The following is a 19,970-nucleotide window of genomic DNA, read 5'->3' as shown; positions in this document are numbered from 1 at the left end:
TCTAGAAGGGAAAAGTGAAAATATCAGGAGTGTATCCCAAGATTATATATTCTCAACAGGTCATCCAAGGCATGAAGGTTAATCCCAGTTGCCCAGCTAAACCAAGCAGGGATCTGTTTTGAGCAGCAGTGAAATAGGAAGAGGCTGGAAGCAGATGATTACTTCAGTGACAACAGCAAAGGGACCAATTCATCCTGCATGGAAGAAGACAATTGTAAACTACTGCTGTATTTTTACCAAGAAAATGACATGGATAGAAAATATAAAATGATTGAATATATGCTGCTGGATGATAGGGTCTTAAGATAGGGCCCCCCACAACGTGCTACCAAGGAAGACCTGAGGTTCTTTCACAGTACTAAAAGTTTTAATATATGGCTAAATTAAAGCCCTGAAGACATTTACTTGCTGATGTTGCCATACAGGAAAAGAAAATCTACAGCTGCAATGACAAAAATATACTGGGAACATGGAACGTAAAAATCATGAACACAAGAAAGTTCAATATAGTGAAAGGTGAAATGAAAGAGCCCCAAATTAACTTTTTAGTTATCAAACTGAGATGGACAGGGATTGGACACTTTCAATCATAACATCATACTTTTTATTACTCGGACATCAAAAACAAACAAAAAAGGAATGGTGTTGCTTTTACAGTTAGGAAGTGTATAGGAAAAACAATACTTGGCTACAATGCAATCAGTCACCAAATAATATTGATTACACTTAATGGACAACTCATTGATATGATGATCATTCAAATTATCCTCCAACCACCAGAGAAGAGGAGATAATGAATTTTATGATCAAGCCCAATTTGAAATTAACAGAACATGCAAGTATGATATCCTGCTTGTGATTAGAGACTGGAGTGCTAAAGTTGGAAGAAGAAAGAAAATGTAGTTGGTGTCACGTTTCCGACGTATGGGCTTTTCAAGTGACTCTGAGGCATTGTTTACCTTAAAAGTCCTTTATTAGCCTAATACACCGGCAAATTCTTGCTAGAAGGAAGCTGGAATCTGAAATCTCTGCCGCTTGCACAATATATTAAAACACAATTCTCCACCTTGCTAATTTTGTCATTAATCATATTCTCCAATTAATTTAAAGAATCAGTTTACCTTCCATTAGAAAACTTGCCAAGGTCTTATCTTCTTTAGTTAGAGATGGCCTTGAAGGTACAATCCTACTCGTCCCCCCTCCCAACCTTAAATTCAATCTCTTAAAGCAATACACAAGTTTAACATACCGTATTTTCCGGCGTATAAGACGACCCGGCGTATAAGACGACCCCCTACTTTTTGTGTTAAATTATAGGGTTTGGGCTAATAACTCAATATTTCACTTCCTGGCACACAATCTGCATATTAACAACTCGTTTAGCATTAGTACCCTTTTTTATAAGTGCCATGATGTTGCTAAAATAAAAGAGGTAAACTTCGTGACCCTCCCAGCCCGTGCATAAAACAGAAATGAAAAGGCTTAAGCCTTCCCCTGAGTTTTGCGCGGTTAAACAAACGGCATTTGCATATTAATGTTTCTCCATGGAGCACAAAATTTGCCCGAATTAAAGAAAGTGGGGAGCTAAAGAATCTGGGGCTACAGGGAATACCTCTGGCACGACAGGCAACCCTGGGAAACACGAGGACTGTAGCGGCACCCTCAGTTCGCACAATCCGATCCAGAAAGTGCCCGGAGGCTCCTTCATTACTTCTAACAGAACGTCTCCACGTCCCGCCCGCCTCGCCTTTTAAACCCCGCCCCCATTTCCCCTGTAATGTTTCCCTGCTCCGCCTGCTCTGTGATTTCCCCAGCTTTGCTCCTTCCCCGCCAAATGGGCGCCTCGCCTTCTTTCCTCTGAGCTCTCTCACTTGGTGCGCTGCTGCTCTCAGTTCCACACTCCGTGACCGGGCAAGCGATTCTTCTGGTCGGCGCGGGTCAGGCGGTGCCTCGGCGGGAGCAAAGGTGCTCCCTTCCTACTGTTGAGCCTCTGGGGACTGCCTGCTTGTCCTCTCGTCGGGGACCTGACAGCCAGCATTGGAAGCACCAGCATGGCCAGTCCTAGAGAGAGCAATGGCAGCGGCTGCAGCAGCCGCCCCATGATCTAACGAGAGTTTGCCCTCCATCACCCGTTCGCTGTTGGCCGCTTAACCACGGGTCGCCATCGCTTACCTCCATTCACCCAGCGATCCCGCCGTCCAGCAGAAAAGATCAGAGAGGTGAATAGTATTTTCCGGCGTATAAGACAACCCGGCGTATAAGACGACCCCCAACTTTTGAGAAGATTTTCATGGGTTAAAAAGTCGTCTTATACGCCGGAAAGTATGGTATGAAATGGCTACTTCTTAATCTCTTGTCAAGCAATAACATTTGATGTTAGCAGCGTTGACAGTTGTATCATAGGAAACGAAAATGAAGCAGAACATTTCTGCTCCTTCTATAATGTGTTCATAGTTAATACTCTCTTCAAGCAACTAAAACGATACCTCTATACATGGATATCACCAGATGAAGTATATAGAAATCAGTTTTACTATAGCATTGCTAAAAAGAGGTGGAGCAACTCAATTGTCGCATCAAAAATATCACCAGACTGGGGAACAGATTATGAACTGTTCCAAATTAAGCTAAAGAAGAAGAAAGCCAGTCAGTTTCCACAATATGATCTTGAACATATACTGTACCCACCATTTTCAAGGAGACCATCAGGAATTCTTTTGAAATTCTGAACCTCATTAATAGACAATCAGATGAAATAAAAATCATTGTGCATAGTGACCAAACTAATCACAATAGCCTGTGAATTTTATTAAAGTGTCTACCTTTTAGGATAGTGTCTACCTTTTAGGAGCAACAAACAACAGCAACAAATAACAGTAAATGTACAAGAAATATGCTGCAGACTATTTGTAGGACAGCCTTGAAGTTCTTGGAAAAGATATTGAAATATCATGATATGTCTATGATGTGTTTATACCTACAAATATCAGAATTGTGCAATCTATGATAGTCCCCAGACAATCTATGGAAGGGAAAGTTGGACTCTGAAGAAGCAGGTTAGAAAAAGTATTGAACACTGTGAACTGTGATGAAGGAAAGGAGTGGGAAGGCAAGAAGAGAATAGAATGACCAATAACAAAGTAGATGGAATCAGTTACAGTGATGATGGATGCAGCATAGGAAGATTTGAAGACCAGGTTAGGTAACAGAGAAAATCTATCTATTTTAGGGGTGTCAATCTCGCCACATCACGTGACGTGATGTGTTGTGATGTATCATGACTTTTTTCTCTTTGTCAGAGCTGTGGTGGGCGTGGCTTCCACATTACATATTCAGCCCATGGGCCGGCAGTTTGACACCCCAGATCTATATTTATTTATTTATTTTATTTTATTTAATTTGTATACCGCCCTTCTCCCGAAGGACTCAGGGCGGTGGTCAGGGCAATAAATACCAAATACAGAATACAAAAATTAAAAACAGATTAAACCACAGTGCCCAAATACAATAAATAAATTACTTAAAAACAGTAATTAAAACCCCAAACCCATCAGACCAGGCCGGCTTGTTCAAATAAATAGGTTTTTAGGTCACGTCGGAAGGAGCGCAGGTCGGGAGCCATCCGGAGCTCAACCGGTAAACGGTTCCAAAGGTCAGGCGCGCCCACAGAGAACGCCCTCCCCCTGGGGGCCATCAGTCGGCATTCTCTGACCGGTGGCACCCTGAGGAGGCCCTCTCTGTGGGAGCGCACTGGGCGGAGGGAAGTTGACGCCGGCCGCAGGTGCTCCCTTAGGTACTCCGGACCCATGCCATGTAGGGCTTATAGGTCATTACCAGCACCTTGAATCTCACCCGGAAGGCAACTGGAAGCCAATGCAGCTCACGGAGCAGAGGTGTAACATGGGAGTATCGGGAGACCCCCAACACAATTCGTGCGGCTGCATTCTGCACCAGTTGGAGCCTCCGAGTGGTCCTCAAGGGCAGCCCCATGTAGAGAGCGTTGCAGTAGTCTAACCGAGAGGTCACGAGCGCATGAGTGACTGTACGCAAGGCATCCCGGTCTAGATATGGCTGCAACTGGTGCACCAGGCGAACCTGGGTGAAGGCCCCCCTAGTCACAGTTACTATATGATCTTCTAAAGAAAGCTGTGAATCTAGGAGGACTCCCAAGTTGTCACCAAGGTCACCAATGACTTGACACATAATCAATTTACATTCTAATTCAATTATGATGCCCAATTCTGAAACATAAATGTGTGTATTTTCTAATTAAGCACTGAAGGGGAACAAATGTACAATAGGAAAGCATGGAAAAAGATATAATTCTATTTTTTACAGGGAGTGGGTGGGTGGGGGTACACTATCTGCTACTTTAGAATCCAAATGTTACTGAAATTAATACCCTAAAGATATTTGTGACAGTGGAAGCCATAATCACTCCCAAAGCACAGAAGTTATATTTCTTCACTTCTAAATGAACAAGATAATGATAATTTTGATAACAATTCTATCAAGCCAGTCATATAAACCTTAAGCTAACCCTACATCAAGCAAGAAACCACTAGGCCAAAACAAGAATTTGGCCTGAAACAGGAAAACATTATTATGGGATTATGGCCTCACCATAAACTTAATTACTATAAATATAAAATGTTGTAAAGCAGGAAGTAATGAAGAGCTCCATCCTCCAGATTTTATTAATTTAGGGCAGCAACTGACCTCGGAAAGAATTTTTTCAGGTTTTATTTAGTTATCGATTGATATTCCAAACTGGCCATGTTAAACAACTTTGCAGCAGCTGTGGAAATGTTGGTTTGCACAGCTGCAGAAGGCTGCAGTCACATCCTTAAGCAATCTGGATGTCATTTTTACTCTGTAGTGATTGAGAATTCAGAGTTAACAGTAGCAGTAGTACATCCCCTGGGTAAACATCCAATCTGAGTTGTTTAGACATTTTGAGAGAGGGTTTTTACCCCAAACCATCAAACCAATGCTATGTATTCTCTAAGAGGGTACTTTAAAGCACGATTTTATCTACTACTATAAGCCTATTCTTTTAGTCAGCTGTAAATTCTCAAGGCTGGCCCTATCTTCCATATTATCTTGAGGGAAATGGCTATTATATAAGCAGACAGGCCACAGAAAGGAAGCAGTGGGAGTGTCGACACTGCTAACATTGGATGTTCCCACTTTGACAACTGATGAACATGCAGCCATTTTCTCTATTCCTTTTTCTTACTTTAGAAATTAGGTGCAGTAGATGGGGAGGATTGGAATGTAAGCTCAGCTAGCCATAACATAACACTGTGGTGGGAACCCAAGCACAAGCTGATAACGTTTTGGCGGGCTGTGGAGCTAAGGAGAAAGCCCGCGCTTTAAGCTAAATGGGGAATGTGATTTATGACAGTTTATTGGGGGTGGGAATTGCACTTTGCTACTTTGTATCAGGGGCAAGGGAATTTAGTTTTTGGGTTCAGCTATGTATTGCTGATACTTTGTTTCCCAAATAAAATAGGTGAACATTGGGAGTTCATTCACTTCATGGTGGCTTCGAAGATGACTGAGGCTGTGATTCTAGGGCTGGACAAATGGAGACCATTTATTTGGTGGGAGAAGGGGATGAGGACTGTGAGACTACTTATAGGGCCTGAGCCCCCCTTTAATTCAGTCAACGTTACTGGAGAGTTTAGGCTGTCCACTGAGCTAGCAAAGATAGCAACCCTGCCACAACCAGGCAAGCCACTCATTCCCAGCGAATACCAAGATCTACAGGGGGATCCAGCTGTCTTCATGCAGCTGATCAACCAGTACTACATGACCATTTATACAAAGGAGTTTTGGTGTATCTTGATGATATCCTGATATACAGCACAAATATGGCTGACCACGTAAAAGTAGTGCGAGAGGTGTTAAAGAAATAGTTGAATGCCAAACTGTATGCTAAACTATTAAAGTGTGAGTTCCATCAGACCAGACTAGATTACCTTGGCTACAGAATTTCCAGTGAGGGCATTGAAATGGACCCAGCTAAAGTGAAAGCCGTAATCGAATGGTAAGCCCCAAAGACTTACAAAAAGCTTCAGATCTTTCTAGGATTCGCCAACTTTTACTGACAGTTCATCCCCTCCTTTGCTGAAATTGCTTTACCCCTTACAGACTTACTGAAAACATGCAAAGAGGGGGGGAGCTGCGACTGGGCCAGCCGCTTGCATGGACTATGAACTGTCAAACTGCTTTTGAGAATTTGAAAAGACTATTTGCAGTCAACACAGTCCTAAAGCATCCTTGTCTGGGGAAACCCTTTGTAATTCAAGCTGATGCCAGCGGCGTGGCCGTTGGAGCTGTATTATTGCAAAAGAACCATGACAGAGTACTACAGCCCTCTGTCTACACTTCAAAAAGGTTCACCGAGTGTGAGAGAAGGTGGGCAGTGTGGGAGAAGGAAGCCTTCGCAATCCACTGGACTCTATTAAACTGGCGACTGTACCTAGAGGGGAGCAAGGTGCCTTTTGAGGTATGGACTAATCACAAAAACCTAGAAGAACTGAACACTCCCTGCAAGCTGTCCCTGAAACAAGTACGGTGGGTGCAATACTTCAACCATTTTAACTTCAGCCTGAAGTAAATACCAGGGGGAAAAAACTTTTTAGCTGATGCTTTATCCAGATTACTTCAATACAAGAGCCAGCATGAAGAGGTTAAATGAAGCAATTATATCTACACCACAAGCTGCTTCTCAACTAATGCCTCGGAGAGCCCCATCTTCTGAAACCCGATGACCCTGGGGCAAAGAAAATAAAACAGGAACTCCCCAATGATCAATGGTTCAAGGAAAATCAAACCTCCTTGATGTGCAGGGATGGTTTGGCTTACAAAGGGGGGAAGTTGTATTTGCCTGAAACCCTCCACCTTAATGCTCTCTGGCACGGTCATGATGTGAAACAGGTTGGACACTTTGAACATTTAAAAATACTGCATCTGGTTTGCCGGCAATTTTGGTGGCTGGGTTTAAAACGGGAGGTAGAGAACTATGTCAAGAGCTGTGCTGTATGTGCCACCATGAAAAGAATTCAGGGGAAAACCCCAGGACTATTACAACCAGTAGCAGACCCTTCCCAACCATAGGAAGAAATTGCTATCGATTTTATAGTAGAATTACCTGAAAGAAGGGGAAGTACGGTGATAGACCTATTTTCAAAACAAGCTCATTTCATTGCCTGCAAGGGACTCCCATCAGCCCAAAGATTAACCAAGATGTTTTTAAAGCACATCTACAGACTGCATGGCATGCCAAAGTGAATAATCTCAGACTGAGGGGTGCAGTTTATAGCTAAGTTCTGGAGAGGTTTCCTCAAGCTAATTGGCTCATCGCAAGGTCTATCATTGGCTTTTCACCTGTCTACAAATGGGGGAGGGGGCTAAATCAGCAAACCCAGTGGTGGAGCAGTATCTCAGATGCTATGTGGACTATCAGTAAATCAACTGGACTGACCTCCTCCCTTTTGCAGAGGTGGTTAACAACAACTCTGTCCACAGCAGCACTGGTTTTGTGCCTTTTAAAGTTGCCACAGGAAAAGAGTTCAACCCAATACCCAAATATCCTCAGGGGCCCTTTACTTCCCAAACACTTGACCAGTGGGTGAAGGGTGGGAGGAGGTATGGAAAAACACGAACATCGCTGTGAAAAAGGCTTCTGAGATGTATAAAAAGCAAGCTGATAAAAAGGGCTCCCCAAAGTTCATTCCAAGTTGGGGAAAAAGTCTACTTATCCACAAAATATTTATGACTTAAGTTGCCTAGTAAAAAGTTAGGACCAGCGTACCTGGGTCCCTACCTCATAGTGAGAATCATTAACCCAGTCACAGTAGAATTAAAACTTCCCAGACTCCTACTGTAGGAAAAGTCCACCTTGTGTTCCATTGTAGCCTACTGAAACCTTTTTGGGGTTCCATCTTATGACCTCCCCTTAAGAGGGCACCTGGACCTCTTGTGGTAGCCAGACAGATTCATTATAAAGTGAAGCATATTCTTGATTCTAGAATATTTAAGGGAAATTTACAGTACTTAGTGCAGCAGAAAGGATATCCATTGTCGAAGCCACATGGGTAAAATCTAGTGATGTAAAAGCCAACAGACTCATTAATAGATTTTATGAGAAACACCCTTATAAACCAAGGGGTAACCCCTAACGTATAATTTTGTTTGAATTACAGGATTTGTCCTTTTTGTAAGGGGGGCTGGATGTCAACATTGCTAACATTGGATGTTCCTGCTTTGACAACTGATGAACATGCAGCCATTTTCTCTATTCCTTTAACATGCTTTTTCTTACTTTAGAAATTAGGTGCAGTGGGGGGGGGGGAATTGGAATGTAAGCTCAGCTAGCCATAACATAATGCTGTGGTGGGAACCCAAGTAAAAGCTGATAATGTTTTGGCGGGCTGTGGAGCTAAGGAGAAAGCCCGTGCTTTAAGCTAATTGGGGAATGTGATTTATGACAGCTTATTGGGGATGGGAATTGCACTTTGCTACTTTGTATCAGGGGGAAGGGAATTTAGTTTTTGGGTTCAACTATGTAGTGCTGATACTTTGTTTCCCGAATAAAAGATTCTTTAAGGTAAACAATACCTCGAAGTTCTTTTGAAGGGTTTCAGCTATTGGAACCATGACAGGGAGCTTTCAGGAAACCAAAAGGACCTTTATATTCATACAGAGATTAAAACAGTTCTGTGTGAAAGGAGAGATATTGATGAAGTTTTTTGAGTGAAAAGCCCAATGCTTCCTATAAGAATATTCTGTAGTTTAATGCTAGATTGTAAAATATCCCCATGTAGATCTATTTAATTATTTTTAATGTTTTTTTAATGAAATCCATGGGCATGACGTTTTATAAATTAGGTTGAAGGACACAGCTGCTGTTCCTTAAAGCTTTAGAGCAGGGGTGTCAAACTGCCAGCCCACGGGCCGGTTGCACCATGCGGAGGCCGTGCCCACCCCAGATCTGGCAATGCAACATGGCGAGTTTGAAACCCATGCTTTAGAGTCTTCATTTGAGTGGTACAAATGGAGAAGCAAGGACATTTATGGATGAATATGAGCAAATATGTTATGATATGTTAACTTCAGTGTATTATGTGAACTAAGTGCCAACTTCTTTGTGAAATGTTTGGCTTAATCCCCATTTCAGACTCTGTAGTCCAAGAATGAAAACTGGCCAGTCTAATATCAGCCCATAAGGGAGCCAGGAGGTGCCAGAAAATTACAGGCTTTCTAGTTTAAAATCTGTGCCAGATAAATTGTTAGAAAGCATGATTAAAATAAAAATAAAAATTATTAAGCATTTTTAGAATATCAACAAGATTATGACTAAGAGTAATGAGGAAGATATTGTTTATTTTAACTTCTAAAAGTTCTTGCTGCAGTCCTGAACCAAAGACCCTTAGCAAACCAGGCAATAGAAGAAGAGGGCTTGGCAACTAGTTAAAGATGAAAAGAACAGAGTAACAACTAATGAATGTCTATGGAGATGCTCAGTCATCCAGGTCATGTTTGTCTCAAAGGTGCTTTTTCAAAAGGCAACTGGCCTATGTCTATGTTTTTTCCTTGAGGAAGATGTTTCACTTCTCATCCAGGAAGCTTCTTCAGTTCTGACTGAATGGCAGTGGTGGTGGGGAGATGGAAGGATTGGTTCTGACTTGATGGAGAGAGTTCTAAGGACCTGATGAGAAGCGAAATGTCTTCCTCAAGGAAAAAACATAGTCCAGTTGACTTTTGTAAAAGTACCCTTGAGACAACTAATGGAATGTTTTCAGAGTGGAAGTGCAAAAGAACTTCTCTCAAGGATCTGTATTACAGATAAGAACTTTTAATTCGTTCATAAATGAAATTAAGGGTTTGTACGACATGGCCAAGTTTTCAGACAAATTGCTTGGAAAAGGATGTGTGTAAAAAGCCAAAGGCAGCCAAGTGCAAATTGGGGCAAAAAAAAAATCAAGTTCCTTATGCTAGTGGAGGCTTAGCTGCTCAAGAAAGGCTTTTGTGGTCAGAGGTGACTTTTTAGTTTAGGAAAAAAGTGTGAAGTGGGTACATAACAGAGACTGATAAAATAATTTGTGGAGAGAATGGAGAAAGAGATGCTTTTGTCTTTTATAATGGAAGAAACTTGAGATTATCTAATTAAAACATGAAAGATTGTGTGTGTGTGCATGTGTGTGTCTTCCATCTGTCATTAGCTGCTGGTGAATGACTAGACTAGGCTCTGCAGTTTTCTTGCCAAGGTTTCTTGGAAATCATTTGCCATTGCCTCCTCTCTAGGGCTGAGAGAGACTGACTGGCCCAAGTCACCAGCTGGCTTTGTGCCTAAAATGGAATTAGAATTCACAGGCTCTTGGTCTCTATCTGATGCCTTAATCTCTACACCAAGCAGGCTTTCTCATGGAAGATTCAGAGTAGGTAAACAATAATCCTTTTCAAACAGTGCACAGCTGAACTATATAATTTGCTATCACAGATATACTATAAGGATGGTCATTAGGTTAAAAGTATTAGATGATGTAATGGAAAATAAGACATTTACAAAACTTTGCACTCTCTCCACTTCATTCTGACCCTTCTGTTGATCTTTTTGATGTCTCCACTCCCAGCATAAGCCCTTATTTGTGCTGTTGGGGACACCTTCTTCTCCACCACAGATTGCCTTTTCAGAGAATGCAAAGCATCCATCAATAAATTTGGGTGCACCTGTGTTTAAGCCTTTATGGTAAACAAATTCAGTATTTCTAGGGGCACAGGATAATTGATTCTGGTTTCCTCCACCAAGATAGTCCTCTAACCATTAGCCAGCCAAAAGCACCTATACCACTTGCAGGAGAAAGGGTAGATTAATATCCATAACAGCATTGTGCTTAAGATGTGTGGGTGATTGTGAAGCCACTCCTTCAAACTCTCAGCAACAGAAAAAAAAGTAGAAGAATCAAAAGTTTGCCTTTTTGGTGTAAAACAAAAAACAAAGGTCCACAGATTTTGATTTTAACTGACAAAAGAGAAAAATGGCAAGTTATAAACCAACATGTACTCCCCTTTGAAGCCTGATGGCACTTCTGAAACATATTTACTGTATTTGTCCTTAGCAATGAAGATATCAGTCTCTAGACTCCATTTGGTTTAATATAAGATTGGTATTTCCATGTTTGAGCCTCTCCCTTTCCCCACCAAAAAAGATAATCTACACCAGTGAGATGTTCAGTTCCTTTGGTAGCCACAGAAATTTGGCCAAAGAGAACTAGACTCCTACAAAGGTAAATATGTCTATTTATATGAATAGCTATCCTTTATCACTATATGGAATTATTGTACACTAAGCAACTCATGTCCCTTTGGGTCATCCTTTCAGAGATATTTCCTTACCTAAACAGAGAAACAGAAGGGCCACAGATGGGCAAGAACAGGAGCAGGAATGACTTCCTGCTAAATTCCTCATTGAGTTTCCTTGTGGAAAGCTGGCAAGGAGCACTGTAAACATTTCTTCCTCCCTCCCTTGAATTCCTGCTGGCTTCCCCATTTACTTTGCTTATGGGAAGCCTCTAGGGAGAGGTGAGAAAGCAAAAAGTTGCAAGACAAAGAGCAGCAGACAGGTAACTGGCTCCTTTACGGCGGGGGAGGGAGCACAGTGAGCAGATGGGGAATGGTATGTGGGGATGCATGAGAGATGCCGTGTGGGTTGGGGAGGGTGCATATGTGTGTGAAGAGTTCAGGTTGGGATGGAAATGCAGTGGGCAGAGCAGATCAAGAAGGGTGGGGTGGGGAGTTGGGGATGTGTATGAGGGAGTGTGTGTGGGGGGTGGGGTTGGTGTGGGTTGAGAAGAGTGCCTGGAAGTGCCATCCTAACTTTGAACAACAATAGGTTTTTTTTTGTAAAACATTTGTTCATTAAGCAAGGACTATCTGTATGGGCATAAGAACCTTATTATATGGGAGCTGCTTAAACAATATGCAGTATGTGCCATCGAAATTCCTGCATAAATGCATGTTATCATTCTTCAACAAATGAAAGCTTTCCTCTTCCTTTAATAAGAAAAATGGTTCTAGATTACAGCAAAAGATATACATAGATATGCACTACATTGTTCTCGCCTGTGATAAAATAAATTATGCAAAACCAGAAAAGAAATAAAAAGTTTTTTTTTCTTTTAAGAAAAAAGAATTAATCTTAGGCTTTTAACATTCATTTCCTTGTTAGAAACATGGCACTGAAGAACACCACATTTAAATCTGAAAACTGTATTGAAATAATCATCCCAGAAGTTTGGATGCCAAGCACCAGCCCACAGTCCAACCAATTTTATAACTGCCTCAGTACATGCCAACATATTTTTTCCCCTGAGAGATATCCAGGGGCAGATTTCCTCAGAAACTTTTGGCTGAAGATAAATTTCTTTTCAGAGCTGATGAAATCCAGATATATTCTGGAAAGGGAAGGTGTCAAGATGTGGAAAGAAGTTTAATCTGTTATTTTTGAACTTTTCCATTTCAGAAGTATTGCGACTGTTTAAGAAATATAGGTAGTCCTTGACTCCCAGAATTGGGATCAGAATTCCATTGCTAAGCAAGGCAGTTGTTAAGTGAGTCATTATGTCAGCTTAAGACCCTTTTTTGCCATGGTTGTTAAGAAAATCCCTGCAGTTGTTAAGCGAATCCTGCTTCCCCCCTTGACTTTGCTTATCAGGAGCAGCTTTGGATGATCACTAAATGGATGGTTGTAAATCGAGGACTACCTGTAATGAAGAACAGGGACATGTTTCAGACCCATTTTTTAAAATGCTTGTTTTATACCAGTATGAGAGATGCAGGGGGCATCCTATGCCCTTAGGTGCATTTTTGATCAAGTATTAACATCTGTCAGTTCATTAAGGAAGATACCCTTAATTGTACAGAATCTGGTACTTATTGGGAGATGGCAGCGCTCCATAAATCCCACTTTGTGATCCATTCCCCATCTATATGTCTTGCCTTAAATAAAGAAGCAAAAAATTGCAGAGAGCAGTGAAAAAGAGATGGAAATCAACTCTTGCTTCTTTAAATGAGCAAGTGAGAAGCAACTATCAAGCAGGGCTTATTTCTTTCTACTCAGTAAGCCTCCGCTCCTATGCAGGTCTACAAGGCAGTCTCTTTGTTCCTGATAGATCCCTCCCTCCTTCCTCATCTTCCCTGAGAAAATCTAATCTGGTTGCTAAACAGAAGCTACCCTGTGAATCTCTCTCTCTCTGTGTGTGTGTGTGCGCGCGCGCGCGTGTGTGTAAGAGAGAGAGAGAGAGAGAGAGAGAGAGAGAGAGAGAGAGAGAGAGAGAGAGAGAGAGAGAGAATTGAGCAGCGCAGAAGCTTAGTCAAAAGCCATTGTTAGCACTCCCCCTCCATATAATTGCATTAATTCTCTCGCAAAAGGTATGTGTGTGGGAGAGCAAGATGGATAGTTCTTCCCCACTCCTCATGGGGGGTGGAATGAGATAATGCTTCTCCTTTGAAGGGGGAAGATGGAGCCGATTGCGAGGAAGTTAAACACTTTGCTTTCTAACTAGATTGGAGGGGGCTGCAACCTGTTTCTCCACCTCTTGTCCATGTTTGTCCAACTGCAGGGCTTTCCCCCCTCCCTCTCTCCTTCTTCCTGACAGGCGGATGGAAAGGCTTGCCTTGCAACCCTTCCCCATCCGATTTAGACAGCCCCTCCGATTCCTCCTGGACTAGACCCTTTGGGGGGGTCTGAGAAAGGTGGCGGAGTAGAGGACAACCCCTATTTTTTTCCTCTACACAAAGCCAGGAGGAGGAGGAGGAGAAGGAGGAGGAGAAGGACGTGTCTGATTTAAAGCTCAGCCTCAGTGCAGAGAGCTCCACGTAAAAAGGGACAGAACCTGAGCTCTCCTCTCAGCACACACACACACACACACACACACACACACACACACACACACATGGAGCCTCCATTTAGCAGGCATTTCAACATTTTCATAGAAAAAAATTACTATGGCTTTTGCTCATAGGTTTGACTGATTTCTTGGTGGAGACTGTCCCCCACCCCTTTTTTTTCTTTTGAATGCTTTGTGTTTTGCATCGACGGGATTGCATGGCTGGCTATTAATCGTTGGTTCCAGAGGAATGGAGGAGTCATTCAACGTGTGGCTCTGAAAACATCACCGAGAAGCAAACAAAAGAGGGGCGCTATCTTGGGAACACCACCCTCTCCAACACACGCGCACGCACACCTTTCTTGCTGCTTGCCACTTTATAGAAAGGAGGGGGCCTTGGTTGGATCACCTCTCTCTTTTCCTTCCAGGATGGCTCGCTTCGGTGAGGCAATGGCTGGCAGGCTGGGAACTGGAGATGGAGCCATGGAACAGAACAGGAGCCGCCAGGGAGCCCCTGCTTCTTCAGGGGGAACCCCAGGAGCATATAAGCAAACTAAAGCTCAACGGGCCAGGACAATGGCATTGTACAATCCCATACCTGTCCGCCAGAATTGCTTCACAGTCAACAGATCTCTCTTCATCTTTGGGGAAGATAACATTGTCAGGAAGTATGCCAAGAAGCTCATCGACTGGCCATATCCTTTCCCCTCATGCATTTTCCCAGCTCTTAGTATACATTGTACTATGAATGCCACTTGCTGAAACATGGGCAAAGGTAAGCTCCAAGATCCTCTTCCGTTCTGTAGCTGGGTCACTTGGAAAGGGAAATGAAGTGCATGCTTGCCCCCACTCACCCTTTCCATTCTCTTGATTTATTTAAGAAAGCTTGCTTCCCCCCCCTCCTGCTGCTGTAACCTGTATTTCTCCTCATGCTGGTTCAGTTCTTTGCCTGGGCTGATATGCAACGAATGGGTTGATTTGGCTTTAAAAGGACTGCAGCCCAGATTGTTGACTGAAAGAATTGAGAAGAGTGTGCAAGTGATGTGGCCAACTCTAGAAACTAAAACTTCTCCAACATCTAAAGACATAGTTTGATAGGAAAGTGATGACTGAGCAAAGGAGAACTTGAGTTCATATTTAATAATTTTTTCTTTGCAAAGCCATCTCATTTTTTTCATATTATATGGAAAGGTTTTCTGGACTTCACTACCAAAGTTAGTAAAACATTTTGATATATTGTCAGGTATAAAAATGCATGCTAAATGAGCACTGCAGTAGTTTTGACTGAACTGATTTTGACATGATGCAAATGTAGACAAGCTTTCAACTTGCATAGAACACTTGCAAAAAAAGCTTGATTAACACCAGAGAAGTTGATCTAGTTTAATGAATTGCCTTATTACTTAAGATGGGGACACAGGAAATTATGGATCCCTTTTCATAAACAACCTCTTCCATCCTATATTATAGGTAGCAACATATATTTCTTTAGTCCTTATGGAATAAACAGTTCATCCTAATACCAATGTGCCATGCATCTTCTTCCTAAAAATACATTTAATTAAGATGTCTTTTAAATGTAAATAATAAAGATAATGTCTATGCTATCAAAACATTACACCCCACCCAAATCACTGTGTCCAGATCATTGCCCTGATCCTCAGAAATCTGGGCAACAGAAATCATGACCCATAATCTAGTCTAAAGCAATTAGGAATTAAATCTAAGCATGGCTGTATACATTACCTTTGCTATATGTAGGTAACTTGCCAACTAATGAAAACATCCTTCCTCTATCCTTTGGGAATCTAAAGCAAGAGACACTGATGCATAGCACAACTTAACTACTTCAAGCCCACCCACACCCACTGTTCTTCCTTGCCAGGCTTTCATATTGCCAGTTCCAAGTTCTAGTAATTCTGGTAAACAGGTCCTTTCATTTACTTGTTTAGCACACCCATGCCACCACTAGAGAAGGTCAGCTTTCATTATAGATAGAAGTAGCCTCTTTTTTCTCCATATTGAATTGAACAAGTAAATTGCCAAGTAAAACTGGTATCACAATCAGGACTAAGGAAGGCAATGTGGACTTTTAATGGATTTCTAATAAACACCCTGTTCAGTACTATGGATAGCTCCTGAAGGTGAGCCTCTCACAATCAGGCAATTCCCACTCTGTATACTCAGGATGAGCTCATACCTCTGTATCTATCTATCTATCTATCTATCTATCTATCTATCTATCTATCTATCTATCTATCTATCTATCTATCTATCATCTATCTTCCATTTTTACATAAGGTAACTATTGTAATCTGGAATATACTTATTATGAAGAAAGAAGTAGAAAAGAGTGAAATTGAATTCCAAATGAGTACCAAAGGGGTGTGATTTTTGCAATAGAACTGCATCAGACTTCTCTGGTATTATCTTTGCAGCCCCACCCAGGACCATGCATCTGGTTTGATACAGCCCCTTTGAGAGTTCTGTTCTTTTTAGCTATCTCTGTGTGGCTCGAATATTATAGGAACTTCTGTTATGTTGTAGTAAGGATTTTTGTGCTTATGCAGGTGCATTTACTTAGTAGTGAAAGCCTCTCTGAGCAGGGAATAAACACCCTGTAGAAAGGGAAAAAGTAGATCATATTTCCGCCACAAGTAAAGCCTTCAACTGCAGGATTCTGCCCTTGTATGAATGGCAGCCATTCATACATAGAAGAAAATAAAAGTTATATTTTGATACATTGCTAAGATGAAATGACTAACATATTGTGAGCAATGGGTAATTTTGTTACCTCTTCAAAGTGTGCCAAATTCTACCATGTTTTCCATTCCCTGTGGAATTCAGCAAGAACTATTCAGGGTTGTTCCTGTCCTGTCCTGTCCTGTTAGTTGCACTTTATCTTCTCAGCCCTATCTTGAGTTCTTTTTGGTTATGAGGAAATATGATTGTAAAGAGTGATAGAATCTTGACCAATTGAGGATGTTGACAGATGGTAATTTGTTGTAACAAACACATCATACTTGTACTGTCAATGTGATTTTCCTGTATGCTTTTCTTAGGTAGTTTTTCATGACAAGGAGATTAATGCCTTGTTCAGAAATATCAAAGACTTGGATAAGAATCACCTATGTAGTATTTTAACATCCAAAACATGGTTCTATTTTTCTTGATAAGACAATGTAATAAGTAGGGCCTTGCAACAAACATATGAGAACACACACTAGGTAAGAGATGCCTTCTGCTGTAAGTGCTTGAACTTTGTGGGAGAGACTTTCTTTCTCATAGTTTCAAAAAAGTATGTGTGGAGTAGATCTTCATCTCTCTCATTACTTACTTAACATTTTAGCTGTAATGTAACCAAGTGAGCAAGATGGATATATGGACAGATATGCCTCTTCAGGGACATCAGAAAATAAATAACATTAAACTGCATAATTGGCATGTAATATGAAGCCTCTCCTGTTGTGTATTGTTACCAAGAAAACTATATGGTTGTATCCAGATAGTCACTAAGAGTAAAGCTGGACTCTCAAAGGAGTTTTTAATTTTAGATCTTGTTATACATATAAGGAGACTGGACTGTTGCCTATTCAAGAAATCTGCCAATCCAATTTTGCATTCTTGCTCTAGCAATTCCCCTTGTGTGCTATCAAGTAGCCTCAATATAGCTGGAGACAGAAATAGCGGTCTTGTGGGCCCATTTTAGAGTTGTAGTGGTTGAAGTTTCTGAAAATTAATAGAAAAATCTTTTTTCATAAAATTGCTCCAGGGACTGTAAAATAAGTCTAGAGACCCATGAAGAATTTCTCTTTGTTTTTTGACTCTACATACAATACAGATCAAAATAGCTGGATTGGGAGCTGATAGGGTTCCCCTTGAAGACAGGTTTTTTTGTTTTTGTTTTTTAAAAAGGGTCAGACATTAACATATTTGTCTACCAAGACTTTTCTGGAAAGGCTATAAGAATTATTTTCTGTCTGTCTGTCTGTCAATAGAGCTCTGCAACTGGTTTAATAAAAGAATCTTGCTAGCACCAAGTCTTGATTGGTACTAGTTGGCAGAATCTTGGAAACTGTCAGAAATAATGGTGAAATTGCAACACACGACTATTATAATTGTTTCTAGTCTTTCCACCCTTTTCTTATGTTTGTATGTGAGTGAATGTGTCTCCTAGAAGGAAATATAAAATAGCCTATCAAAGCAGCTCTCTTTCCTTTATTTATTGTTATAGAATTTCTATCCCATTTTGAATTTATTAAAAGCCATCTCAAGGCTACTTTTCCATTAAGATGAGGATTTATTATACTGTATTACAATGAACAGTTCAAATATTAAATTCTTCCTCATGGCTTTGTATTCTCTACAGCCTACCCACCTATAATCTGGTTTTGCATTATCCTCTGGGATTTATATTTCGTATATAAATTCCAGAGAAATGAACAAGATTTACATATTAGCCCCTTTTTTATTGTGGGGTGTATGGTAAAAATCAATGGAATAATAGCAGTTTAGGAGTATTCTCTGCAGAGGTCAGAATTTTCAACTGGTTTTAGTATTTAGTAGGTTATAAAGATCAACTAAAGTGCTTAGGTGTTTAGCTTGTTGGGCCATAAAATATTGAATAGAGGCTACTAATGCTTAATAGTGCAAAGGAGTTATTGGAGCTTGTTTAAATTGGTTAAATTTAGTTTTTTAAAGTTGAATGAATAAACACTTGTGTATGCTATTATTTACAGACCAATATACATATCCAATAAATTCTCTGAACTTGATCTGTATAGTAATTCTTTAAAATTTTTAAGAATTTAAGATTCTTTAAATGAAAATATAAATAAAATGAAAATATTGATCTTTCCCCATAAAGCAAATTGTATAAAAGGAGAAAAAAGTGTTATACCAATGACCTCTTTTTTGATTTATATAATATCTTGGCATAGAATCACAAAAAGCAACAAATTATCAAAGCTTTGAGTCATAGAATACCTTTAATTGTGATTTTCATGAAGCACTTCCTAATACAGAATTCTGAAGGTCCCTTGGTACACTTTTGCTCTTAAATCATCATTTTGAAAATGTTTCACGCTTTTGTCCTTAAATGCAAAGGTGCTTAGAAATAATAGCGTGAAACATTTTTAAACCTGAAGTTTCAAATATGAAAATTAGATCAAAGTTGCCAAATTTCCTATACTAGACCTATGAGCTCATCTCATGTTCCTAGTATTGGATAAAGATTTCAAATATATTCTTTTGAAATATGGCATCATGATTCCTGTTTCTATATTCTGCTTGATGAAATACACAGAGATATGTGTTTCATATTCACTTGCCAAAAAGAAAATCACCCATGCGGCTCTTATTGGGTGCCTACTATTTATTTATTCTCACTGGAGAAGAGCCTAATGCTGGGAAAGATTGAGGGCAAGAGAAGAAGGGAATGACAGAGAATGAGGTGGCTGGATGGAGTCACTGAAGCAGTAGGTGTGAGCTTAAATGGACTCCAGAAGATGGTAGAGGACAGGAAGGCCTGAAGGAACATTGTCCATAGGGTTGCGATGGGTTGGACACGACTTCACAGCTAACAACAACAACAACGATTTATTAACTTAATGTGCCTCATTTCCAAGAAGTTGCCAAGGTATTAGTCATCTTCAGTTTGTACATTATTGAAGAGATTTGTTACTTTTCTCCGTTATTAATAGCAATGCATTCTTCTTACCTTATGGTGTACATTGGAAGCTCTTATTTTAATTGTTCCTAGTTCTTCTTCATGAGCAAGAATGCTTTCTCTGGATCCCTTTTAGTTACCAAGTGTAAGGAGTCTTTGTTGATCACGTTTGTTTTACTGGCTGTCTACTATTTCTCAAAAAGAAAGGGATACCACATACAGTATGTAGGAAGGTGCAAATTCTGCCATCTCACTGCATGAAAAGTCCCTAGGAATAAAAATTTGAATGAAATCCGAATAAAATACTAAATGAGTCAGTCATCCCATAAGTATTCATAAAAGGGACGCGGTGGCTCAGTGGGTTAGGACGCTGAGCTTGTCGATCAGAAGGTCGGCAGTTTGGC

General features: G+C 40.7%; 1 protein-coding gene across 1 annotated transcript in view; it reads left to right on the top strand.

The window, feature by feature from the left end:
* CACNA1E (calcium voltage-gated channel subunit alpha1 E) overlaps window positions 1-19,970 on the top strand; it is a gene marked incomplete at both ends in the record, with an annotated part of 378,714 nt that overhangs the window by 23,114 nt on the left and 335,630 nt on the right. The window contains one exon of the mRNA XM_081322491.1: window positions 14,327-14,593. Within this exon, the coding sequence (XP_081178617.1) occupies window positions 14,327-14,593 (267 nt within the window). The remainder of the gene's footprint in view (window positions 1-14,326; window positions 14,594-19,970) is intronic.

Source organism: Vipera berus, assembly GCF_964194415.1.
Source record: "Vipera berus genome assembly, chromosome: 3".
Lineage (NCBI taxonomy): Eukaryota > Metazoa > Chordata > Lepidosauria > Squamata > Viperidae > Vipera > Vipera berus.
The sequence above is the reverse complement of the archived record's forward strand: the minus strand, read 5'-3'. Positions and strand labels throughout refer to the sequence as shown.